This window comes from Malania oleifera, chromosome 2, assembly GCF_029873635.1.
Source record: "Malania oleifera isolate guangnan ecotype guangnan chromosome 2, ASM2987363v1, whole genome shotgun sequence".
In the NCBI taxonomy this organism is placed as follows: domain Eukaryota; kingdom Viridiplantae; phylum Streptophyta; class Magnoliopsida; order Santalales; family Ximeniaceae; genus Malania; species Malania oleifera.
In genome coordinates this window covers 90,245,153-90,271,732 of record NC_080418.1, presented here as the reverse complement: position 1 = coordinate 90,271,732, position 26,580 = coordinate 90,245,153, and the positions used below count along the sequence as shown (strand labels likewise).

Sequence of the window (26,580 nt, the reverse complement as noted above, 5' to 3'; positions counted from 1 at the left end):
AGGTAAAAATTAAGGAGGAAGATTAAGCACTGATTTTATTCTATTCGCTTCCCAGTTCACTTGATACTTTGAAAACCACACTACTACTGGGTAAGGAGACTCTTATAGTTGTTGAGGTGACTACTGCCATTCTGGAGAGTGAGAATTTTTACAAACCAGATCATCCAGGACATGGAGAAGGGTTGGTGGCTAAGGGTGAGTCTAGCCAACAACGGGGCAGGAGTTCTAGCAGGGGTAATTGGAATCGAGGGAAATCTCAATCCAAGTCCAGGGGTAAGAGTGGGAACTGGAGGAGTGGTTGTTTTTATTATAGGAAAGAAGATTATATAAAGAAAGACTATCTAAGAGGAAAAGAGATTTAGAGGAAAAGAACAGGAAGAACACTGAGCAGGTTACTGTAGTGGAGAATAGTTCATCAGTTTTTGCTGGGGATCTTTTGGCTTTTACTACAGGTTCTAGTTACTTAGCCAATACCTGGACTTTGGATTCGGCATGCTCATATCATATGTGTCCATATTGGGACTGGTTTGGCTCCTATGAACCAATCTCTGGAGGGATGGTGTTAATAGGTAATGATGCTTCCTGTGGTATTCTTGGTATTGGAATGGTCAGAATCAGGATGTTTGATGGTGTGGTTAGAACCATTAGGGATGTTAGGCATGTTCCGAATCTGAAAAAGAATCTAATTTCCTTGTGCTCTTTGGACAGTAATGGTTTCTCTTTTTCAACTAGGGATGGTGTGTTGAAAGTGGCTAAAGGTTCACTAGTAGTAATATAGGGTTATCTGAGGAACAACTTATACACTCTAGTGGGTAGCACAGTGACATGTGGTGCTGCAGCTAGTACCTCTTCAGATACAGATACATATGATACTACTCATATGAGGTTGGGTCACATGAGTGAGCGTGGTTTGCAGGAGTTACACAGGTGGAACTTACTGGGAGGTAATTCTTGTTGTAAGCTTAATTTTTGTATATACTGCTTGTTTGGTAAACAGTGTTGGGTGAGTTTCAGAACAAGAAAGCATACGAGCAAGGAGGTGTTGGAGTACATTCATTCAAATGTATGGGGTCTAGTATAGGTACTGTCTCACAGTGGTACTATTTATTTTTTCTCATTTATCGATGACTTTTCCAGGAAAGTTTGGGTGTATTTTCTAAAGCACAGGAGTGAGGTATTCAGTAAGTTTAGGGAATGGAAAGCTCGAGTAGAGAAGCAAACTGGGAAACAGGTGAAGTTTCTGAGATCTGACAATGGACTGGAGTACAAAAATAGTCAGTTCATTGACTTCTCTAAGGAAGAGGGGATCAATAGGCACTATACAGTTCCATATGGGTCACAGCAGAATGAGGTGGCTGAAAGGATGAATAGAACATTACTACAGAAGGCAAGGTGTATGAGGATTCAGGCTAATCTGCCTAAGTCATTCTAGGTAGAAGCAGTGAGTATGGCATGCTACCTAGTAAACACGTCTCCTTCTGCAGCTATTAACGCAAAGGTTCCTGAGGAGGTATGGACAGGTAAGCCAATAGATTACTTTGTGTTGAGAATATTTGGTTGTCCATGTAGTGACCCAAACATTTAAATAATTAAATTATGGAAGAAGGAGGGAAAAAGGGAATTAAGAGAAATAATTAACTAGGTCCTCGTCAACGAACACAGGGATTTCATTGACAAGAGAACAAGGGGGTCCCATCGACGAGGGAGCGTTTCGTCGACGAGAAAGTACCAAGAGGATCTTTTGGCAAATTTTGAATTTCATCGACGAGGGGAGAGTTCGTCGAAGAATTATCTTCATGACCTCATCGACAAGGTGATGTGGCTTGTCGACAAAGGTCAGTGTATAAATAGGCCAAACTTCATTTTTTAGGCTGAAATCCAATGCCCAAACCCTCTCTCTCTCACCTCCCTTCGTCCCTCCACCCTTCTCTCTTAATTTCTAGGTTTGTTTGGCCAGATCGACGATTCGAAGCCACCACGACACTCTTGGGGAAGTTTTCTTTATATCTGCTGGGGTTGATTGTCGGTTGGACGAGCTTGGAATTCATCCCAAAATCAGGGTAAGGCTCTTATTCTGTATTTGACCTTCCCAACAGTTATAGAAAACGTAGTACGTGTAGAAATACTAAAGTTTAGTTCTGGGAAATATCATTTTCAGGGTGTTGAACGGGGAACCCAGCGGGTGTTGGATTGACTGTTTTAGGGGTTTTTTCAAGAATCAGGTAAGGAGATAAACTAAACTAGTTATTCTACGAATATATATATGTATATATATATATATATATATATATATGATGTTACAGCATTTGATTTCAGAAAATAAATATATTTATATATATACACTATGTTGGGAAATACTGCTGTAAATGACGATATATTCTGAATATACACGAAACCCATTAGGTGTGGCATGAGTAGAGTTTGTGATGAAATACTGTTTTTTGGGAAATGTTAAATGATATAGAATTTTATTATGAAAAAACGGCATACAAGTCGTGGATGTTTTTGTATATATATTATATCGTCGTACAGGCTGAACTATGGATATGATTTTCCGGCGTACGGGCCGAGCTATTGATATGTGATACGGCATACGGGCCGTGATTGATAAAATATGAAATGCTGACGTACGGGCTAATGATTTTCATGATATATATATATAAAATGATGTGATGATATTAACTTAGAAAATATTAGTATGAAATATCTATGTATCATAGTTTGATTATATGCTATATGTTATCAAAACTTGGCTTGGTTTAGGTTAGCACTTGCATGGTTCCGCTGCTATGTGTTCATGATCATCATGATATTGTGTTAACGCTGCCGTATGAGGTTAGCGTGAAAACGGATAGTCAATATGGTTTTAAGAAGTGTGGACGCCCCTGGTGTATAGACCAGGTCTGGTAGACCCATTGGACTGACAGACTATACTTTTGACTTGGCAGTGGTCGGCCAACCATTGTCAGGTTCCACCTTCAGGCCACACAACCCAGTCATGTAGGGGTAATACATGACAATAGCCAGCTAACCTACCAAGGTTGTTTTCGTATTATTATTATATGAGATGGATTATGCTGTGAAAATCCGATATGTTCTGTCATGTTATGATTATGCATGCTTTTCTTAGAAATGATACAGACATATTTACTAGATATGTTTATATATGCTTTTATTTATAGCACGGATAAACTCATGTTGCCACATACTAGTATTAGTTTATTTTCCTTACTGAGAGGTGTCTCTCCCCAAATTATATAATCATTACAAAAGCCCCTGATAGGAGAGCAAATAAAACTCTGTTGAGATAGATACAGCTGATCTGCCCTTTCTAGAGGGTAAATATTTTCATAGGGTCAGTAGGGTTTTGTGGGAATTGACCCTAGGTGCCTTTTTGGTTGTATATATATACATTCAGTGGATGTAGTAACTCTAGTATTGAGATAGATGGTATTGTGTATATGGTATTATGAGTTGTATATGATTTCATGTTTCCTGCTACTTAGGCTTTCGTACTGTACTTCTGGTGTATCTCTAGCACCCATGGGTTCAGGTTGATTATGATCTGTTGGGGTTTGTTTTAATGGTTATATTACATGTAAAAAAAATATATGGTAATTAAGCAGGTCGTCACAGTCCATCGTATGTGCATATGCACGAATAGGATAGATCAAAGTTGGACTCTAAGTCCAAACCGTGCGTATTTTTTGGTTTCCAAGAAGGAGTGAAGGGATACCAGTTGTAAGACCCTATAGACATAAGGTGGTGATTAGCAGGGATGTGGTCTTCGATGAGGAATCCATGTTGAAGGAGAATGCTAATAAGAAAGTTGAGTCTGATTCGGCGGGAGTACCTATTCAGGTGGAGCTGAACAGTATTCAAAATTCAGGTATGGGTAATACTTAGACTACTGTTGTTGATTCTGTTGCACAGGATACAGTGAGACAACCTACAGTTCCTCAGGAAATTCCTCGTACATGTGATAGACATGAGCCTACAGGGCTAGCCACCGGTAGAGAAAGGAGGAATGTTAAGCCTCCGGTCAGGTATGGGTTTGAGGACTTAGTTGCATTTGCTCTGATTACTAGTAGTGGAGATCCTACTGATTTTCAGGAAGCAGTTGAGAGTTCTAAATGAGATAGTTGGCTTGGATCCATGGTTAAGGAAATGGAGTCTCTTCATAAGAATGGCACTTGGGTGTTGGTTCATAAGCCCAAGGACATGAAGCTGATTGGTTGTAGGTGGGTTTTCAGAAAGAAATAACCTACTTCAGAATTAGAAGAGATATTATAAGGCCAGGTTAGTAGAAAAAGGATACAAATAGGAAGAAGGTATAGATTATAATGAAATCTTTTCTCCTGTTGTTAAGCATGCTTCTATTATATCCTTGTTAGCATTGGTTGTTGTGCATGATTTAGATCTGGAACAAATGGATGTAAAGATAGCTTTCCTTCATGGTGAGTTGGAGGAAGATATCTTTATGGAGCAACCGAAAGGGTTTGTGGAACAAGGTAAAGAGCACCTGGTATGTAAGTTGAATAGGTCTCTTTATGGTTTAAAGCAATCCCCTAGGCAATGGTATAAGAGGTTTGATTCTTATATGTTGAGGATTGGGTATGTTAGAAGTAGTTATGACAATTGTGTTTACTTCAAATTGCTTAACAATGGTGTATATGTGATCCTTATGCTATATGTGGATGACATGTTGATTGCCTCTAATGGTACTGATGGGTTGAATGTGTTGAAAGCTAGGTTACAGGATGAGTTTGAGATGAAGGATATTGGTGCAACTAAAAAGATCCTTGGCATGGAAATCAAGAGGGACAGATAACAAAAGAAGTTGTGGATGTCACAGTGTAAGTATACTAAGAAGGTGTTGGAAAGGTTTAACATGGGTAAGGCTAAACCGGTAAGTACACCTATAGCTGCTCATTTTCAGTTGTCTGCTAAACTGTGTCCTTCTACTGATGAGAATAAGTTGGATATGGCTAGTGTATCTTATGCCTGTGCAGTAGGGAGTCTGATGTATGCTATGGTATGTAGTAGACCAGACTTTTCATATGCAGTTAGTGTGGTAAGCAAATATATGGCTAATCTTGGTAAAATGCATTGGAATGCGGTGAAATGGATTTTCAGATATTTGCATGGCACTTCTGATTATGGTATCCTATTTGAAAGTACCGATGATTGTAATGTTCAGGGTTATATGGACTCTGATTATGTAGGTGATTTGGATAAGAGGAAGTCTATTTCTAACTTCATTTTTACCATGGTTGGTGGTTCCATTTGTTGGAAGGCTATGTTGCAACATATTACAACTTTGTCTACTACAGAAGCTGAATACATAGCTTTGGCGGAGGCAAGTAAGGAGGCTTTGTGGTTAACTGGACTGATTCAGGAACATGGTGTTATGCAAGATAGGTTGCACGTATTCTGTGATAGTCAGAGTGCGATCCACTTGGCAAGAAATCAGGTCTACCACTCTCGCACGAAGCATATTGACATGCAATACCATGCAGTTAGAGGTTGGGTTGAAAGTGGTAAGTTCCAATTATTGAAGATCCACACTAATGGAAATACTGCAGACATGCTCACGAAGCTTGTTACATTAGCTAAGTTCAAGCACTGTCTGGACTTAGTTAATGTAATCTCTTGTTGATTGTTGACAGAGCATCTCAGAGCGTGGGGATGGAATGTTGTGTTTCACTATTATTAAAAGCCAAGGTGGAGATTATTAAAAAAATATGTTTATTTTTATTTATTTATGGTAGCTTTTATCACAACCGTTGGATTGTCTCTAAATTCAACGGTTGTGTGGTGTCATATATATGTTTGTAAGCCATGGGAAAATATAAGGGATTGCTTGTCATTTTGTGCAAGGAAAACTAGAGAGGGGTTCTCTCTAAGAAGAACTTTTCTTCAATGGGTTGAAGGTAAAGGGGTGTACAGGGGATCTGGGATCGGGGAGAGACTGATCAGATCTTATACTGCCATCGTTTCATAGTAGATTTTTCTCCAGGTGCACACTTCATGGACGTAGGCAACCTTGCCGAACCACGTAAAATCTCTCATCTCCATTTTTCTATGAATGTTCTTTGTGTAATTTATTTCGTTGATCGGAAGATTAAAATCGTTGCGCATCAATAGTCAGCATTGGCAATGTAAGCATAGGTTACCAACTGAAGTCGATTACTATGAAATGGTTTTTTGTTAAAAACATCGTTAGGAAAAAAAATTACGATGCTCAATAACCTGATGATGAATTTTTTGTCAAAAATTAATTTATTAATTGACAATTTTGCCATTAATTATGGGATTACCACCATGGAGAAGAAAAAAAAGATTGTGGTGATTTACTAATCAAATGCATTGGATTTTAATGATAAGATGCTATTTGACAGGTGTGTCATTGTATGGAATTGCATTATTGCAAGTTTTTATAATGTAATGTGCTACTTGGGGGAGTCAGTTGTTGATCCTTAGCAGATTAGTGATTTGACAATATTCCTTAGGCATATATTCCCTTATTAAAAGTATGCAAATTTTTTTTATAGTTATTCAAGAACCCTAAAATTAGTTGTATGACGGGAATTAAATGAAGGTTATTTTTATCAATAAAATTTTAATACTAAGAAATTTTTTTATAATTGTTCAAAATATAAGGAATTTTTTCTAATTTCTAAGAAATTTAAGGTTCTCAAAAAATATAAAAAAAAAAAAAAAATTAGAGGTTTCTCCTAATTCTATCTAGTTAATTAAGGTTAAAAAACTCTAACCTCTCCTTGAGGTTTCAAAGTCTCAAAAATCTCCCGAGACCTCCTCTTGATACTTTAAAAGTCTCAAAAATCTTCCCTAAGGTTTATAAAAAAAACTTAAACTTTTCCTTTAAAGCCGTGTCTTTTTGGCAAATCTCAAGATATGTTTGTTACATTTTTAAAATGTCATAGGAGTTATATAATATTTTTGAAATGAATTTTTATCCTTTTACTTTGTCCACTAATTAATTAGGCGATAAATTCCCCCAAACAAGGAGAAATGAGATGGAAGAGCCCCTCACGAACAGGCTGACATTGGAGCTGGACAAAGAGGGATGTAGTGACACGTGGCAAGAGGGCAAGCCAATAGAACCTTATCTCCTCGTCAAAAATGCGATCTCCCCGTCATCCATTCCTCCCCGTTATCCAATATCCACAACCGCCCAATTATTTCCTTACCTGCGCTGGCTCACACACACCCCCGACGAAAACTGATCAGCAAGCGATACATCATAAAGAAGAAGATCAAAGCAAAAGGTGTAGTCATTAGATCCAGCACGTGCTATACGTACTGATTATGGCATCCACTGCATGTTTGTTGCACCACCATGCAATTGGTATCAGACACTCCTCCTCCTGCTCCTCGTCGCACCGCCAGCAGCCGCAGCAGCAAGTAGTACTGGCGGCCATCAAGCCCCCCCATCGCCACCAGCAGCTCATTCTCTCCCGCGCCATCCAGAATAAGCAGCAGGCCGTCGCCGTCCATCCTGAAGACGACGGCAACGCCACCATCTCTCGCCGCTTGGCTCTCACCGTCCTCATTGGTGCTGCCGCCGTTGGCTCCAAGGTTTCCCCCGCCGATGCTGCCTACGGAGAAACTGGTATATCTGCATACGTTGATATATATTTTAATTAGTTTGGATAAATTACACTGTCTAAATGCAGTTTGTTTACTTTCTAAAATTCTAATATAACTTTTTTACATGTATAATTTTTAAATTTAAGCTTCGATGGAATGTCTTAGTGAGGATATACTCCATAAATTGGGAAAGAGGTGCGTCATTTAATGCGTTCTGTTTTTGTTAATTTAGAGGGCTTTGGGTCAGAACTTGAAGATGTTTTAATTAGCTCAATTCAAACTCATGTTAATTTGGGTAAATGGGTTTTAATTATTTGGATTGCATTTGCTAGATTATGGTGATTCATCAGGATTTAATTACATCTTAATTAATTAGTGTATGTCTTTTGCCAGAGAGAGAGAAGGAGAAGGAGAATCTCTTAATTAACAAGAGGGATGCATGTAATTAAGAATGCCCCTGCACCAGTGTGTGGGAGAGAGAAAAATTAAACCATTTCAGTTCCATTAATTAATCCACGGAAAAGCATTGTGTTGAAAATGACTTCGTATCTCCACGCGTGGTATGTAGGTATGTAGGCATAAGCCTGCATCATTTTACAACGGAAGTGCTAGCCTTGAATCATTTTCCATCTCCTGCTGTGGCACTTGTTGCTAGCTTTGATCCGCCAATTAATAATGGTAGCTAGTATACATATATCAACCTATATTTTAAATTGTAAATGGTGATGAAATTAATTAATGGACAGCAAATATTTTTGGGAAGCCCAAGACGAACACGGACTTCTTGCCATACAACGGGGAAGGATTCAAGCTGTCGATACCATCAAAATGGAACCCAAGCAAGGAGAGGGAATTCCCAGGTCAGGTTCTGAGGTACGAGGACAACTTCGATTCCAATAGCAATGTCTCCGTCATGGTCACCCCTACCGATAAGAAGTCCATAACCGATTATGGCTCCCCTGAGGAGTTCCTATCTAAAGTATCTCTCTCTCTCTCTCTCTCTCTCTCTCTCTCTCTATATATATATATATATATATATATATATATATATACAAACATCCCCTGATTAATTAATTTCTTTCTTCCCTTTAATTTGTTCCTTTGCTAGCTCTAATCAATCGGAGCACTGCGGGCATGCATGTTCATAAATATGATACTAATTTGTTGGATTACCCGTCACCCATAGAATTCCAAAGAATTAATTAATAAAAGAAGAAATTGTTTGTGCTTCACAGGTAGACTACTTGCTAGGAAGACAAGTATACTCTGGCAAGACTGAAGCTGAGGTACTACTCCTTAATGAATTAATTATGGTACGTGTGCGTATGCATGTATGTACTTATGTGCGTGCGTGCGTGTGTGAATTGGCAGGGCGGGTTTGACAAGAACGTGGTGGCAACGGCGAACATATTGGAAAGCGCAACGCCGGTAGTGGGAGGGAAGCAGTACTACTTCGTGTCGGTGCTGACGAGAACTGCGGACGGAGATGAAGGGGGGAAACACCAACTGATAACAGCCACGGTGGCGGATGGGAAGCTCTTCATTTGCAAGGCGCAAGCCGGGGACAAGAGATGGTTTAAGGGAGCGAGGAGGTTTGTGGAGAGCACTGCAGATTCTTTCAGCGTTGCCTAGCTCACCATACCTCATCCTTTCATTTGTACTACTTCTTCATCTATGTTCCCTAGTTTTATACATCTATATATTATATATATACATATCAATTGCGACTTTAAGCTGTTACACTTTGGTCAATGTCTCTCTTTGTTCCATTCATGTTTTCCTTCCATCCATCCCTTTTTTGGATGTAAACCACACAGATTTGGAGGGAAGTTTCAAGAATTACACGCCATATTTTTACCCCCATTAAATCCTCCTCCATAACTATATAAAACGTACAAAATTTTGAAAGAAACAAAAAATCCCTGTCTTTATTTTATGAAATAACATATTTTCTAGTAGAATAATAAAAAACCAAATCAAATGAAACAAAGAAAATGCTGTATTTATACAGACGCATGCATATATATACTACATAGGTTTTGGTTAAGGGGCAATATTAAGGAGGCATATTTGAGAAAATACATTTTCTACTTATTACCCCAAATCTGTCTTTGAGTCTTGCCAACTATTATTCCTAACTTTTTAATACTTGATTGATTATAGAGTGAAAAAATAAAATAAAATACATAGCATATCAGTAAGCAAAATTTAATTTTACACACCATTATCATTTAATATTCGTAAACTTTATAATACAATGCAGGGTTTTTTTTTTTAGGCAAAGATATAACCAAAAACAAAAAAAATATATTCATGATTGCAATATCAAGGTGAAAAGATGAAAAAACCCCAGATCATCTCCATAATTTCAGGCCCAATGCGTTTTCCTTGATTAAGTAGAGGTAATAGAATTCAAGTGTAGGAAATGAGATCCATTAATTTTAAAAAGTTAAATCATAAGCCACGTTTGATTTGTGCAACGAAATGAGAGTGATGGAATAGAATAAAAATTTAAATGTGAGAACGAAGAAATCAAATGATAAGTTTGAATCTTTTCCATTTCAATGTTCCAAACATGTAATAAAAGCATGCAACTCATAATAATGTGCAGAAAAATAAAATACATTGCCGGATTGAAACATTTCAGAACCTGTGAGCTGCGGCACAACCAAATTTGAGCAAGAGTATCACCGCTCATTCTTGTTAGACCAGCATCCCAATTTTTTGGACCAGCCTTAAAAAAAAGCCATTCAACATTAATATTTTTTAATTAATCAAATTTAAAATGGAACTAGATGATTTATTATCAGAAAATGGCTTGCACAATCCACATGATTGTTATGTCTCCTTGAAATGCAAATGATGTATTTACATAGAAGAAATTTTCAGGAAAAGAAATATAAATAACAAACTTAAACTAGTCCATGATTTTTTCCCCTTCTGTTTTCAGCTCTGTGTTCCTCCATTGCAATAGTGGACGCCATTGCACCGAGTACCTTTGTTTGACAAATTTATCTGACCTAGGCCCCATACACGAACTGTACGATCATCGCTGGCCGATGCCAACATGTGAGGATTTGTTGGATTCCAGCACACACAATTAATGGCTCCAGAATGGCCAGGCAAAGACTGTATCAGTTCACCTGAGCCTCTGTGCCATATGTAGACCTACAAATTACAGTGGCAAAACATAAGTTTGTCTTCAAAAATTGACAAGCACTTATGCAACTTGAATAGCAGGGTGACCAAGAAGGATCAGAAACATTGCAGCTCAATACAAAAAGCTGCAAAAGGTTCCACCTTCCATTCTCCAAAACCTTGCTCAATTCAATTGGTCATTCTTGTCACTTAACAATAGACTCTAGCCACATGCAATCACAGGGGAAGAGAAACAAAAAAGATCTCAATCATATATGAAATAACTATCAACATGAACGGGGAAAAACAAAACAAAAGGAATATTTTGTGTTTGGATTGTTTTGGGAGGGGGGGTGCTGGCTTGGAAGGTTGAAGAGGAGGGAGTTTCTATGCCGAAGATTGACCAATATGACGAAACTTTAATGTAAAAATAAAAACAAAAAAGCAATATTACGGGAAACATTGTGCATGCCAAATTAACCTGACTTAAAAACAAATGAGCAGTATTTAGATGTCATTGCATAGATTAAATCAATTCCTACAAGTGCAACCAGGTCACTTTTTTTCTGAAATCATAAACAAAAATTAGATTACACAATTCGGGTCATGCCAGCTTGCACACCAAATGCATTCTCTGGCCCAATGTGATATCCTTATGTTCATTGATTTTTCTCACAATCTACGTGTAAACAAAAAAGGTTTGCAAGCAGTGAAGGGGGGTGGGGGAAGATAACTAATACGGTTCATTATATTCTCATTACATTTTATAAAAGATAAATGACTTCATAATCAATAACTACCTATTTCTGTTCTAACTGAAAAGAACTACCTTACTCCTGATACATATTAACCTTCAAATATCGATTCAAAAATAGCAAGTCCATACCTGTGAGTCTTCACTACCGCTAGCAATGAAAGCTTCCTCAGATCCACCAAAACAGGACCTTATAATAAAGCGGGCGCGTTTGTGACCTTCATACTTTGCAATGAGCTTGATATCACCATTAATGTTCCAAAGATGGATCTCTTGATTCAAAAGGCTGACCAGCACAAACTTACTGTCCCTTGATAATGAGAATGAAGTTATGGTTTGATCCTCCTCGATGTATCTCTCAGCCTTAGTTTCCCTTTCAAATAATAGTATTGCAGTATCTCTACAAATACTGATAATCTGCTTCCCATCACCAGTTATTTCCAGGTCCGAAATCTTAAGTGTTCTTTGACCTTTCCAACATTCCAGCTCCTTTCCTTCCAAATCCCACATGCAAATGCTCTTATCAGTAACACCAGAGAATATGCATTTGCCATCTGGAAACCATCCACAAGAAACCAAGCCCAATCCGGTCTTTTCATAAACATGAAGGCATTCACCAGAAGAGACATCCCAGCGCCTAACAGACTCTTCTACACCACAAGTGAGGAGCTGGTGGTCATCAGGACTCCATGAAACAGAAGAGACAGGTCTCTGGTGACCAGTCAGTCTATGCTTTAAAAACACTCCATTGGTGTCAATCTGAAAATAAATTAAATTAAATTAAATAATGAAAAACTATTGTGAGAAGGTATATATAGATAATGGAGAAGCATCTAGTAGATAGGCCAAGGATTAAAATGCTTAACAATTCAGATGGAACATACAGAACTATGATGCCAAGCTCAAACTGATCGGCACAATGCAAGCATTTAGCAAATTGTACATTATAAAAGGCCAGTTATACCTCGTATGGTAAGATACCAACACTTGATTTCAGCCTCTCCACCATAACTCCCAAGATGGATAGCAGGTCAGTAGTTGTATGGTAATGTAATGCAGTTGGGAAACAATGTACTTGAGAGCATGATGGTGCACAACAGTCGATAGGAAAGGGAAAAGCTTCCCAGCTCTGAAAATCAGAATCAAATGAGTCCTAGTCATCTACCACTGAAAGTTGATTATTGGTCTTTGAAAGAAGGCTGTTTGACACAGATGCATGTGTCACTAGGAGCACAAAGAAGTTGTAGGCATGCCCAAAATTAGGGCTAGCCACAGAACAGTAAATAAGGCTTGGTTTGTCATGCTTGAGAATCTAAGATGCGGATATGGGTTAGGGAGGTTATGGAGGAACTAGGCTTGAACCAAATCTGAAGTAAGGGCACCTTGGATTCCCACAATCATGTTAGCATCCATGAATGTGAGCCAATAATTAAATTATTGGAAACCTAGGATCCCATTTGGGTCACATTGCAGATTTTAGGAACTTTGGATTTAAGTGTTTGATGCCCAAACTACATTTCCAGAAATAAGATTGTAATTTTCAAAAAATACCATTGTGCTGCAATTGTAAAAGAAGCATACCAAATTCATTTGAATTTGAAATATGAGCCCTATTCATCAACATGGACAAGCCCAAAAAACCCCAAAATAATATGGATGATCAACTACATATTTTCACAGAGTGAAATAATAAGCATGTGCTCGTGCAGCTAACTCAAAACAATTTTTTATAGAAAAACTAAAAACTATTTGTCCCCATACTTTTAAGTATTACAATTAAGGACTTGTACCTATTAAATTTATTCGATTGAAGTTGTCATCTAAGGGTCTGTTTGGTATTATTGCTGTTTTCTGTTTTCTATTTCTATTTCTGTACAGTGAAAAAACAGATTATAACACACGTTTATTTATCTTGCAGTTTTCTATTTCTGTTGTATACTTTCTCCTGACTGCGAAAAACTCAAAACAAAATTTTATGGTTTTCAATTGTTTTGGTAACTTGTTGCTAGAAATTTTAAATATCCAAAAATAGTTTTTATGATTAAATCATTCATTTTATACATTTTCATATTCAAGTTAAAATAAAATGATCATATGAATTTAAATATAATTGAAACAAAAATATACATAAATTTCAAATAATAATAATAATAAAACCAATTACAAAATATTTTTACTACTTTTCATTATGTCCAATAAAATTTGCACTGTAAAGTAAATTTTGAAAGTATAATAATAAGTAAAATAATTATAATAATTTTTATTTTTATTATAGTATTTTTTTTTTCAATGTGCATTATTTTGCAATTTTATTTTTAATCACGTTTTTATAATATTATTTGATTTAAAGATAAAATGAGAATTTTTTTAAATTAGGTTTTTTATTTATTTTAATTTTATGAATATTAAACAAACAAATTACTGGTTTTCAGTTTTTAGTTTCTACTTCTGGTTTTTAATTTTCGTTTCTGTAATTTTTTTATAGTAATACAAAACAGCCCCTCAAATAATTTAATGGTGTTCAGTTTGAGGGTAGAAATTAAGTGAAGGCCTCTCTACATTATGGATTAGCCAGTCAATTTGAGGCTCAGATATTATCTATTACAAAAAATATATATGTTATCTTTTAATAATTTTATGATAACTATGCACTTGAAGCCACAATGAGAATCCAATCACTCAAAAATAAAACTTGGGATTTTTTAGAGCTATCTAGGCTCATAATAAATAATAGTGATATAATGTGCAATGTCAATTCAACATTTTATCGATATAAAAGAGGTTCACTAATTTTTTTAGATTTGATTTGGATGAGAAAAGTAATTGCAAAAAAATCAACAAGTAGAAATCTTTAGCTGCACTAATTAAAAATATCGTAACTAAAATAGATCTCACTAAATAGTATATCATTATCATAAAATTATGAAAAAGAAAACTAGAAACAAACACTGAAAAACCAAAAGCAGAAATTAAAAAATGGAAATCAACAAATTTGATTAATGTTTCTAAAACTAAAAAAATTAAAAAAAATAATTAAACAAATGCTCATTTTTTCCTTGAATCAAATAAAAATTAAAATATATATAATAAAATTAATAAAAGTACAAAAAAAATAAAATTAAAAAATTATTACAATTATTTCAATTCATTATTATGTTTGAAAACCGACTTTACAAGAACAATCTTATTATACATGACAATTGAAATTTTGTAAAATTATTTTGTAATAACTAACTATTTTTCAATTTTTTGAAATTTTATAGACATTTTTATTTAATTATATTTTCAATTATTTTTATCATTTTACTTTTATTTTTATTATAATTAAAGTGTGTACAAAATGAATGATTTAATCCAAAAAATTTAATTGTGGATATAAAAAATATTCTAGCAACACATTGCCAAAATAACCAAAAACCATAAAATCTAATTTTCAGTTTTTTCGCAAACAGCTAAAAATCGACCAAAAGAAATTGAAATGTAAAAATGTGTTCTCATAATCTATTTCTTCACTACACAAAAATGAAAAATAGAAAACAAATAAAAGAAACTATATCAAGCAAACCCTCATGATTTCACTCTTTTGACAAATATATAAAATATTTGAAAACATTTTACTTCTCTCATCTTTGCTCCTTACTTCTTTTTCCTAATTTTCTTCAGTGGCACATGGCTTCCTTCACTTCTCTTCCCAAACCTTTTCCACTGATCTCTTCTTCCTCCTTTTCTCCTTAGTTTTGTACTCCACTGAAGGTCTCAATGGCCATTAGAATGGAAGATATGCCACTGAAACAAGGGCCAAAAGTTACAAATGGCAGTTATGATATCAACAAGATATGTTGTGGATTAGACACAAAAGGTGTTGGGTTAATTGGTTTGTTGTAAAGACAGGAATTGTAGCTGACAGTTGTACAAAGGTTAATAGACCATTGGCAATGACAATAAGAACAATTTCTGGCCATGGATATGCGACAGTACGGCAGCTAGGAGTGTGTGTATTGCCAAAAAAATTGGTGCCTAAATGAGCTCAAAGAAGAAAATGATAAAAATGGAGGAATAAATAAGATGACAACTCACCCTCGATCATTATAGCTGACCCATCAGGGACCTCCATGGGTGTTCAAAACAATAAAAATGGAGTTTGGGTTTCCTTTAATTTCAAGAGGCGCCTTATGACATTACACAATGAATTGCAGGGACAAAGATGTCTTTAAAAGTCGAATTCCCATGGAAAATTATCATCTATGATTACCCTAGCAAAGCAACAGATTAGTATATTTTTTTGATAATAAAAGATAAGAGGGGTCGTTAAATCCCCATTACCAAACTTCTAAAAAACCAAGTTTGATGTCAGAAATTTGTGGGTGATTTGACCAACGAACTTTGGGAAGTTTTTGGAGGCTTGGAGCTAGAGCAGGGACCGAAAGGACATTGCTGTTCCCTGTGGATCAAAAGGGAATGGGTGGTGAGAGTTCTTGAAAGAGTTATGCGCATTTGTTAGGGTTTTCCATACTCGCAGAAACGGCATTTTCATCATGTTTGTCCATTGCCAGCAAAAACTGCGGGACAGCATCTTGCATGGGGATTATGGCAACAATGGCAGAGGTGGCCAGGGTTTCGTTGGGTGATGGGAATAAGTTGGATATGGGGTGGAGTGGGCTGGGATGCTTAACTATTATTTTATAATTGTGCAAATTTTAGACAATAAAGGATTTGAGGTGGCCATCTGAGTGAACAAGCCCAATCTCCAAATGTCTAAAGTTTTGTCCATGTTCAATTTCCTGCCCAATGAACTTTGAATAAAAGGCAGGGCGCATTTAAGGATCTGATTTGTAGCAAGCCTCAAAGGACACCTTAAGGGAGAGACAATTTGGAAGCTATTATAGCCAAGGCCCATTCGGGGGCTATAAAGGAAAAGCCTGGTTTGCTTTAGAATCTTATATCAGACTCAATATTCTAGTTTAAAGAGGAATGCTGGGTGCATGAATATGTTTAGTAAGGAGAAAGAAATTACAGCGCAGGAGTTGGGCATCCCTTTCAGAAGGATATATTCTTGCAGCCCCAAGAGCATGTTTCCCAGTTGGAGAATAAGAAATCAAGTACACCTTCTTTGCAGACTAGGATTAATGATGCAGGACACTACAGGGCAGAAGCAAGTTTAGAATGCAATAGTTCAGGCAAGTGTGGGAGACCGGCTTACTTCTGCACATTCAGTGGGAGAAGGCTGCTGAACATGAAACTTTTGATTTTCTTAATAGAAAAATCCAGTTGGAAAGTAAATTTTCTAAACCTAGACCCCACAGAAGGACAGACTGAAAAAAATTAAATTTTCAAACTCTAGCATGGGTAAATAGTGAACGAAGCAAATGGGGCTATAAGACAGCAAAGACTCATATAGGCATTCATAGCCAATCTGTCATGCATAATGCCCTTGGATTTTTCCTTCAAAACTATTCTTTCAGAAAGGCCAAGTGTCACAACCTCCCTCTATTTTCCTCCCTATTCTTTTAATCTTCTATTAAATCTCCACCATGCATTCAGATCCCAATCTTAAAACAAATCTCCACGACCATGGCCTAACTATTGAGGAGGATGATGCTTGTGCTGGAAAGAAAGCCCGAATGAGGCCTTCTAAAGATCAGATTATGTTCCCTGCAAGATAATAGTACCTCTAGACCATTTTTTTACCTTAGAAGTGCATGTAGACCCTAGGGCTCCTCTAAAGGTAGTGCATCCTTAGCTTGGACACTCACAGAAGTGTTGGAAGGGATTTTGACATTGATGATTTAAGATAGAGGAGAAATTTTATCACCAATAACTTTGCTGTGTGTAGTATGAGTCATTAGTGAACCACTTTCTGCTAGTGCTATGTGACCAGGAGCTTTTGGAACTCATTGTCCATGCTATTTGGCTAGGCGCACATGATGCTCCAATCAACGAAAAAATGGTCAATGACTAAGGCAAGGTGAGTGCATGGAAGAGGAAGTTGTGCTATGATGTTGCACAAAATGCAAGGGTTTCAACCCCAATTCCAAACGGAATTAACACTATAATAGTTAGTAATCCAGGATACACAAAATCTATGCTTTTCATCAACAAAAAGTTTCTTTGCACGTGTATATCGCCTTCTTTTAAAAAAATAAAAAATAAAAATATAGACAATAAACAAAATTAAACTCTGTATTTTTACAATATAAACATTTTATATATATATATATATATAACATAGCCTATAGAAAGCTCGTCCTTTAAAATCAAAGGCAGAAAACCTGTCATTCATGCCCTAATTCCCTTAAAACATCTGTGTAAGCAAATGAATAATGTTTGCCTCTTTCACCAAGTCTAGAAAAGAAGGGAAAAATGCTTCTTTCACCAACTTCCATGCAGATCATAGCCAACAGTTATTTTTTATTAATCACGTTAAAGTGTCGCTGATCTCACCGTTTTTTTTTTACCTTAGCTTTATTTCCCCATTTATAAAAATTTCTTATATCCATATGTCCGCATGCTGGAGTACTGCCTATGGATGATTCTAGATGCTAAGCCTAGCAATGAAATTCAAGATGAGCTGCCAACTCTGAAGATTGAGGTGTTTGCCAATGACTCAATTTCTGAACTACAATTTCCCACTTCTAGCCCATGGAATGAAATGCAATCAAATGCTCCAAAATTTAGAAGATTCCTTGGGGCCCGTTCCATTAAGAATCCAAAAGTGAGTTTCAATATTGTTGTTTTTGAAAATGAAAATAAGGGTTTGCATTACACTTTTTTTATACTCAAAAACCTGTTTGGTTAGCTGTTATGAAATTGTTCCCACATATGAAAATAGTGGGGCTGCATTTGATTATTCCAAGTGCCAATTTGTTATAAAATATAATAGCTATTATAACTACTGCTGCTGCTACTACTATTGTTATTAAAAAGTGGGTTATATTCCATACCTTGTCAGAGTATTGTAACCGCAAACATGGAAAACACTTTTAAATCATTTCCTAAAAACCTGGATTCTTTAGAGATGTTTTTGGATATGTTTCTGAATTTTTTGAGAACACTTAACCAAGCACAAATTTTGTGCATTAATTGTATCCTGTGTTACAAAAATACAAAAAACTATTTCCAAAATCCTAACAAAATGAGCACTTAGTTATTGAAGTTGTATTTCGAATCCCCTTGAGATAATTGCTTCTTCATGCATTGAATATGTGCTTCCATCACCTACTTCTTTTCCCTTCACATGTGCTTTAACCAAATGTAGTGAAATTTTGATGTCATTCTTGAATATTTACTTGATTTGCCATTAGATTTGGATATTAAATTAGTTTCTTGTTTGGACTAGTTACTTTATCAAAGGATGTTGGAGCCTTCAATGCTTGCAAGTGATTTGACAAAATCAGCTAGTGGCTAGTGCTTCTCCAGTTCAAGTTCTTGCATTGTTTTTGTCAGTGTCATCACGTGTGAAACATGATATTAATGATTTGGAGCTTTTGAATGATGGGAGTATTTAATATAAAAGACCCATGTGATACTTCTCTATGGGGATTAAGGATGTGGTACAGTTCATGCTAGGTTTTCATCTTGTTTGTTGGTTGAAGTTGCTCAAGACTATCAAGCTGTTGGTTACACAATTTAAAAACTTGAGGTTGAGTTCAATTTTTCTCTAACTCGGGGAGTTCAATGGAGTACCAAATGGATAGTTCTAGGTGATCATATTCTACCTCAGAGATTTTAGAAATTAGCAATTTATCTTTGTTTAGAAAATCTTAGATTTAAATATTTCAGTTATTTTGGATTTTAATTTGATACTTAATTATTTTGAGGTTATTTTATAAATTTAGATTTGTTTAGGGTCATTTTGTAACTTTTACAAATCACTTCCTGAACGGATCCTTCATATTATCATTTCTTTTATTTTTTTTCTTATTTATATCTATTTATATATATTTAATTATGCATCTAATTATATTTAATATTTAGATTGAATTTATATTGTTTAGATTGAATTTATATATTTTCTATGAATTTTAGTTAATTTAGGGTTGTTTTAGATATTTCAGTTATTTTAGGTTTTATTTTGATACTTAATTGTTTGATGTTATTTTATACATTTAAATTTGTTTGGGGTCATTTTGTAACTTCTTGTCTGTTTGGGATTATTTTCTAATTTTTGATTGCTTTATCTTTACAGTTTCTCGGTTGTCAATAATATAGACATGTGATGTTGGGGATTATTGGTTTTGGATTATTAACTCTCCTCTTCCCTCCCCCCCCCCCCCTTTCCGTCTGTCTGCCTCAATATCCAAATCTCTCTCATCATTCTCACATTTCTTCTTCATCTCTCAGTTCTCTTCTTCTCTCTTTATTCTCTCTTATCTCCTTGCTTCTCTCTTTAATCTGTCTATATCTCCATCTTTTCTCTTTCATTCACTGCCCTACACCACAGCCAAAAAAAATGGAGCGATTTACAGCAGTGAATGAGAAAGAGAAGAGATGGAGAAAAAACAAATTAGCGAGAGAATAGGGAGAGGAGATTTTCTATTAATATTAGATATATTTTTATCAGAAAAATGAGTGAAAGTGGGTTGGCTGTTTGATTGCAAGGGAAATTTGGAACTGAACTAAACCAAATTGGCTCGAGAAAATTGGACCCAAAACCAAAACAAAGTTAGTGGGGAGCCACACCAAAACAAACCAAAATTTTTGGGATAAAAAAGAAATTTTCAACCACTATACATTTAATTACCCAATGAGAGAACTTATATAAACAAAAACAAAAACAAAAACTTAATATTATAATCCAAGTGAGAATGTGTAACGATAATGGCTTACTGGCAATGGCAAGTCAGTGGAGCAGCAGGCACCAGCAGAGTGTGGCTGGCAAATTAGAAATTGGTGATATAGGATTGTGGGCTAGATTGCAGGAGAGGGCAGCCAATGACAAATTACAATGTATGTTAAGTGGCATTAGGTGATACCATTTTACAATTCACAAATCTTTCATATCCCAAAAGCCATTTAGCACAATTGATAACTATTGAAGTATAAAACCAAATATCAAAACAGGTAAAGATGGTTTAAAGCTACTACAATCCCCTTTCCAACAAACAACATGAATTCTACATTTCAAGTTTCTGTTTGATTCATTTGGTTAGACCCACTTGGTTCTAAATCTTGCTCGGTCTGCTTTGGTTCATTGATTTCTCTTTTGTGTGTGTGTGTGTGTGTCTATACATACATACATATATACACATACATATGTATGTATGTTCGTATGTATGTATGTAACTGAGCAGAACCAAAAATTTGACTCCCCCAACTCACCAGAACTAAAACCAAACCAACAAGCCAACAAAAGCTTCCAATTATCTTAACCAACAAGCCAGCTCCAATAACTAAGTTACAACCCTAAATACAATAATTAAAAACCAACCATGGAATCAAGTTGTTTTTCTTAAATTTTAATGATTGTTAAGTGAATATTACTTCACTAAATATTAGTTATTACAGGGTTAAATGTAAATCATTTCACTTTGTGGAATTTCAATGGATTTTTAGGTAGTGGTCCCTGTATCAAGGCTGTAAAAACTTTGTTTCTAAGAACTTCAGTCAAAAAAGAACCTAAAAGCTATTTGCAATATTCTAAAGTCAATTTAATATAACAAGGAGACTTCCCCTCTCTCGCACATGCAAGGCGACACATGGCAATCAGCGGTTATTAAGAGAAAGACCTTCAATCTATGTACTTGATGCCATTTGTCAATCACCTCATAATCACGAAGGGTCGAAGTGCCATCAGGATCTCAATTTTCCAAGAGGTAAGTGATATTGAGTGGCATCTAGACACAGGAATATTTTCAAGCATTTAGAAAGGGAACATCGTCAGTGTCCTCTTAGTTCCAACACATGAGGAACAAGGATAAACCCTCATTGCTTCAATTCAAAGCAAACAAGTTCAGCAATTTTCTAGCCCTAACTAGGATCAATAGTAGTGGCTGGAGGAATATGGCCTTTCCAAAGGGCTTTGACTCAATGGGTGGTGTAAAATCTCATCTTCAGCAACCAATCTAAGGAGGTGAGAGACAGCGCTCCAAAAGGGAACTCCAAAGTCTACAGATCAAGAAGGGAGATGGTGATCACCTCACAATGGGAGAAGAGGAAGGAGATCTCTCTCTCATCAAGATGAAGACCTTCGGCCTAGTACTTAAGAGTATGTCAATCGCCTTATAATCATGGAGTATCGAAGGGTCTAGAGGATCACAAATTTCCTAGAGGTAGGTGAGATTGAGTGGTTCCTAGGTGCATAAAATATTTCTAGGCGTTCAAAAAGGAAAGACCTTCATTGTCCTCTTGGTTCCAACGCATGGGGAACAAGGATAAAACCTTGTTGCTTCAACTCAAGGCAAACAAATTCAGCAATTCCTTAACCCCAACAGAGATCAACATTAGTGCTTGAACAAATATGGCCTTTCCAAGGGCTTTGCCTTAATAGGTTGGCGTAAAATCTCATCTCTAATGTTTGATATCGGCAGGTAAGTGATATCCACTGCAAAATGGAAGTCGAAAGTCTCCACACCAAGAAGGGACTCCTTGAGGTTTCTCTCTATGCAAAAGCAAGACAATCCACTACTTCGTAAGTGCCATTAGGGAGGAGAGAAAAGGGCAGCTGGCATTTTTTTTACCGTTCCTTTGAATCTTCGAGACTAGACCCCCTAAGGCCCAAATTGTTTGCTTCCTTTGTGGACCTTGGGATGGGCCTCAAATTGGGCTCTACCAACATTAATCTAGGGGCTTTGCTGCTCGTTTTTGCACCCCTTTTAAGTGTCACCCCTAGGCCACTTAGTGTCATCTACTTGTCTTCTTTTGAACTTTATGAAGACCCCATCCACTAAGACGCCAATCAGCTTTGGGCCCTTCCTCCACTACAAAAACCCCTCCTACCACCTAATAAAGCTCAATTGGAAGAAGGCAACCTAGCTTTGGAGTCTCGAGAAAAAGATTTAACACAATAACACATGTCTAAGTGTAACAATCTCAACCCAACTCAAGGGAGGTATTGTCTGTTTTGGCCCATTGGCCTCATGATTTTGTCCTATAAATGGCGCTTTGACATAATTGGAGTTTGAACCAACCTAATAAACCCAAGATCTCCATAGTACACGTCTAATGTGGGATCATCACATGCTCTCTCATCCGATTGTTGATGCCCTCATCAGAGTGGCCCACACCTCTGTGTAGGATGCACCCACATAATAGTATCCTCAAGGCGGCTCTGATACCAAATGTTATAGTCTTGCCTAACTCCAATGACGAATTGTCCACTTTGGCCCACTGGTCTCATGGTTTTGTCTAGAAAAAGGCACTTCCATTGTTGGAATTTGAACCAACCTTATAAACCCAACGTCTCCCTATAGTACACATTCAATGTAGGACCATGCCATAAAACTACAAAGGACGGTTCCTCCTATCCTAATTTTGTGGAATTGAATGGGCTTGTCATGGGTAGTGCTTGTGTTAAGGAGCAAGTTTTGATTGGGTTTTTTGAAAAATGAAATTGGTTAGTAAAACCATTGGAGTATGCTTGACAACTTTGAAAATATAGCCTTCAAGGCTTGAAACTTACCATCAAAAAACCCCTAGACAGCAACAAGAAGATGGATACTAATAGGGAACTCAAGTATTTGATGTTTTCAGTGAATTATGACAAGGTAGGATCTTTGACATGGTGAAGGCTGACAACAGCCAAGGTCTTTTGGTGAATCGATGTTGAGAAAGTAGATATAGCGGCATGTGAGGGAATTGAATGACAAATAAAATAGGGCTTTAACCAAGTATTTTCTTAAGGAGTAAGTGGAGACATTTTTTGCTCATAGGAAACTAAATTGGAATCCGTAGACCAGATTATGGTCAACAGTTTCTAGCAGCATAAGTTTTGCAGGTGGATTTTCTTTGTTGGATCAATCTTCAAATTCCTTCTCGACTTCCCACTTGTGCATCGGCCTGAAGGATAATTTCCAATGGGTCCTCACCAATATCCATGGTCTAGGTAAAGGACACTCTAGACAGCTCTTTTGGAATGAGGTCTCGAAAATCAGATGCAGCCAAGATGCTCCTTGGGTCTTTGGGATGCTTCAATATGGTCTTATATCCTTGTGAAACAAGTGGGGGAACCTTGAAGAACCCTTGCATGAGAGTTCCTCAATTTCATCAATGTGAATGCCCTCATCAATCTTCCACTCATGGGTCGCTCTTTCACTTGGTCCAACTCCAAGGAGACTCCAATATTTTTTTAGTATAGATATGTCCTTGATCTCTATAGATTGGGAACATTTCCCAAAGGTTACTTAGAATTTCCTCCCCAAGCCTATCCCGCCAAATCACTTCCCAATCCTCCTTGAAGTGGAAGCAACTCCTTTTTTGTTTCAAAAACATGTGCCTCAAGCACAACAGTTACATTGATCAAGTTAATCATTCATGGTCTCACTTCACTTTGAGGGGGAAGTGAACCTTTGTGTTTACTTCAAATTGAAGGGGCTGAAAAGTAAACTAAAATGCTGGAACAATAATACATAAAATCATTTATGGCATTAAGGAGATAGATAAGGAGTCATGGATTCAATGCCAAAAGTAAGGCTAGAAGATTTCTATTCAAGAAAGGTCAGTAATTTGGAAGAATCAACTAGAAGCAAAAATCCAAGGCTTTATGGCTTAAGGAAGGAGATGCAACACTAGTTTCTTCCACGAGACAACAAATGCTAACAAAAGATTCAACACTATGTAACTATGTCTAGCATCATGGTTGAAGACCAGGATATTAAAAAGGCCATTTTCAATTTCCAAAAGGATCTATACATTGAATCTAAGGCATGGAGGCCAGTAGTGGATCGCATCACTTTGACTTCACTTAATCCTACCAAAGTGGCATGAAAGCCCTTTGATGAAGAAGAAATTTGCTAAGGTCTCAAGGATTGTAATTGGGATAAAGCACCTAGCCCCAATGGTTTCTCCTTAGGTTTTACCAAGCAAATTGAGGCCACCTCAAGCAGAACATACTTAGCATTTTTGAGGATTTTCCAAAACAGGGAGATTCTTGAGTTGCATTAGTTCCACCTTTGTTACCCTGATTCCTTGGAAAGTTTGCGCATGCAAAATCAAGGATTTTTGCCCAATCAGCCTGGTGGGAAGTATCTACAAGATTATGCCCAAAGCCCTTGCTATGAAGCTTAAAAAAAGCCATTAGACAGCACCAGATGCCTTAATGGCCGTTAGGCAAATCATGGATGAGCCCCTATCACAAATGAAGTTGTGAATGCCTATTGAAAGAGGGGGTGATTTGCAAGCTTGACATGAGAAGGCTTTTGATCATGTTAATTGGAACTTTCAATTTCATGTTCTTAGTAGAATGGGTTATGGGAAATGTGGTGCAAATGGATCGAATCATCAATGTTGCCCATCTGATTTTTTTCGTTCTTCTAGAGGATTAAGGTAGGGTGATCCCCACCCCCACCCCCTTTTTGTTTATCTTGGTAATGGAAGTGCTGACTGCTGAGCCTGTTGATGAATAAAGCTACTAAAGGAGGCTTTCTCAAAGGACTCAGTTTAGAGAAAATGGGATCCTTATGGAAGTTTCCCATCTTCTTTTTATGGACGACATTATCATTTTCTGAGAAAAAAGGATCCCCAACAAATCCTTAGTCATGAACGCACGTTGCTGAGGTTTGAAGGAGAATCAAGGTAAAAGCAAACTATTCCAGGTCAGGGTAGGATTAGGAGGCTTCTCCTTGCTGGTCTTTTGGACTACAAATTAGGGTGTTTCCCCATTACCTACCTTCGTCTCCCTCTTGGAGCATTACTCAAAAGACAAACAAGTTTGGGATTCCATAATTGAAAAGTTTGAGAAGAAGTTGGTGGACTGGAAAAGGAATTATTTGTCAAAAGATGAGAGACTTGTTCCCATCAAGAGCAGCTTGACTAACCTCCTGATCTATTATTATATGTCATTTAAAGGAGAATCTTTTGGAGGAACTCCTGGTCTATCATCTTGTCAATTAGGAGTGGTTAAACAACCTATTCAATTTGGAGGCATAGGGCTAAAATCCCTCTCTACTTTCAACAAAGCACTCCTTGGGAAATGGCTGCTGATATTCATAAAGGAAAAAGAACGACTTTGGAAAGAAATCATTGCCACTAAATTTGGTCTTCATCACAATGATTGGATCACTAATGTTGAGAGATGCTGCTATGGAAATGGAGTTTGGATATTCACTAAGAAAAATTGGGATGATTTCTACCCCTCAGTTTTCAAGTGGGGAATGGAGGCAACATTTTATTTTGGCACTATATTTGGTGCAGCCAATCACCCGACATTGCATAATTATCTTCCATTTTCAGTTTGGCTCATGATAAGTATGCCTTTATCAATAATCATCTTCAAGTTATATCAAAGGATTGTTTAGAACATTCCCTTAGTTAGAAACTTAGAAATGTCACGGATTGGAAAATTGACCACCTCACGGACTATTATGGCAGCTTGGACAAGTTTAATTAGGAACACCACTAATGACCCAAAATGGGTCCTCAATAGAAATGGTTGATTTACATCAAGATCTTCTTACTAGAACCTCTCTCTTTCAGAAACAACCAGCAACTTCCCCTAAAAACCCATTTGGATCAGCAGCCCCCACAAAGTCTGTTTTCTTCATGTGCGGGGCAACACTTCGGAAAAGTTTGACCCTTAATTAGCCTGCAGAAAAGGAGGCTATCCTTGTTGATAATTGGTGGTTTCATGTTTGGATAATGCTGTCGGTTGACCACATCCTCTCATTGCTCCTGAACCAGAAACTTTCGGAACGTGATCACTTCTTTCACCAAGCAGCAGTGGGTTACCCCCAGATCTGTGGTAGAAGAGTTATGGGTTTGGTAGGCTATCCGAGCCAGCGAAGAAAAGAAGAAAGCTTTCTTCCCCATTTCCCTCGCCAACTTTTTGTCTGGGTGGAGGGAAATAAACAGGAAAGCCTTTGAAGGATCGGCCTCGCCCATACAGATTAGTAAAGACAGTTGGATTGTAATGTAATAAGCTG

At 36.9% G+C, this 26,580-nt stretch overlaps 2 protein-coding genes across 6 annotated transcripts in view; one reads left to right on the top strand and one right to left on the bottom strand.

Annotated features, from left to right (window-relative positions):
• Positions 1–7,042: 7,042 nt before the first annotated feature.
• On the top strand, positions 7,043–9,366 carry LOC131149334 (putative oxygen-evolving enhancer protein 2-2). 2 transcript variants are annotated; one of them, XM_058099703.1, is made up of 4 exons: positions 7,043–7,636; positions 8,361–8,593; positions 8,850–8,900; positions 8,986–9,366. In XM_058099703.1, the coding sequence occupies exons 1-4, from the start codon at positions 7,333–7,335 to the stop codon at positions 9,244–9,246; spliced, it is 849 nt and encodes a 282-aa protein (XP_057955686.1). In that variant the 5' UTR covers positions 7,043–7,332; the 3' UTR covers positions 9,247–9,366. The 2 variants fall into 2 exon arrangements, with proteins under 2 accessions (XP_057955686.1, XP_057955687.1); XM_058099704.1 differs by having other exon boundaries at positions 7,049–7,809; positions 8,008–8,593.
• Positions 9,367–10,393: 1,027 nt separating this feature from the next.
• The window catches only part of LOC131149333 (WD repeat-containing protein 26 homolog), a 35,858-nt gene continuing 19,671 nt past the window's right edge, over positions 10,394–26,580 (bottom strand). For 2 of the 4 annotated variants that reach the window (XM_058099699.1, XM_058099700.1), the window contains exons 6-8: positions 12,471–12,635; positions 11,639–12,265; positions 10,394–10,782 (exon numbers count right to left, since the gene is read on the bottom strand). In XM_058099699.1, the coding sequence (XP_057955682.1) occupies positions 10,561–10,782; positions 11,639–12,265; positions 12,471–12,635 (1,014 nt within the window). In that variant the 3' untranslated portion in view covers positions 10,394–10,560. The remainder of the gene's footprint in view (positions 10,783–11,638; positions 12,266–12,470; positions 12,636–26,580) is intronic. The other 2 variants (XM_058099702.1, XM_058099701.1) reach the window with 1 other exon arrangement.

Excerpts from the sequence above, each read along its gene's own strand:
- LOC131149334 (XM_058099703.1), top strand. The coding sequence starts at position 7,333 with ATGGCATCCACTGCATGTTTGTTGCACCACCATGCAATTGGTATCAGA. Across the intron at positions 8,594-8,849 it reads CTGAGGAGTTCCTATCTAAA|GTAGACTACTTGCTAGGAAG; the intron begins GTATCTCTCTCT and ends TGTGCTTCACAG. Across the intron at positions 8,901-8,985 it reads CTGGCAAGACTGAAGCTGAG|GGCGGGTTTGACAAGAACGT; the intron begins GTACTACTCCTT and ends GTGAATTGGCAG.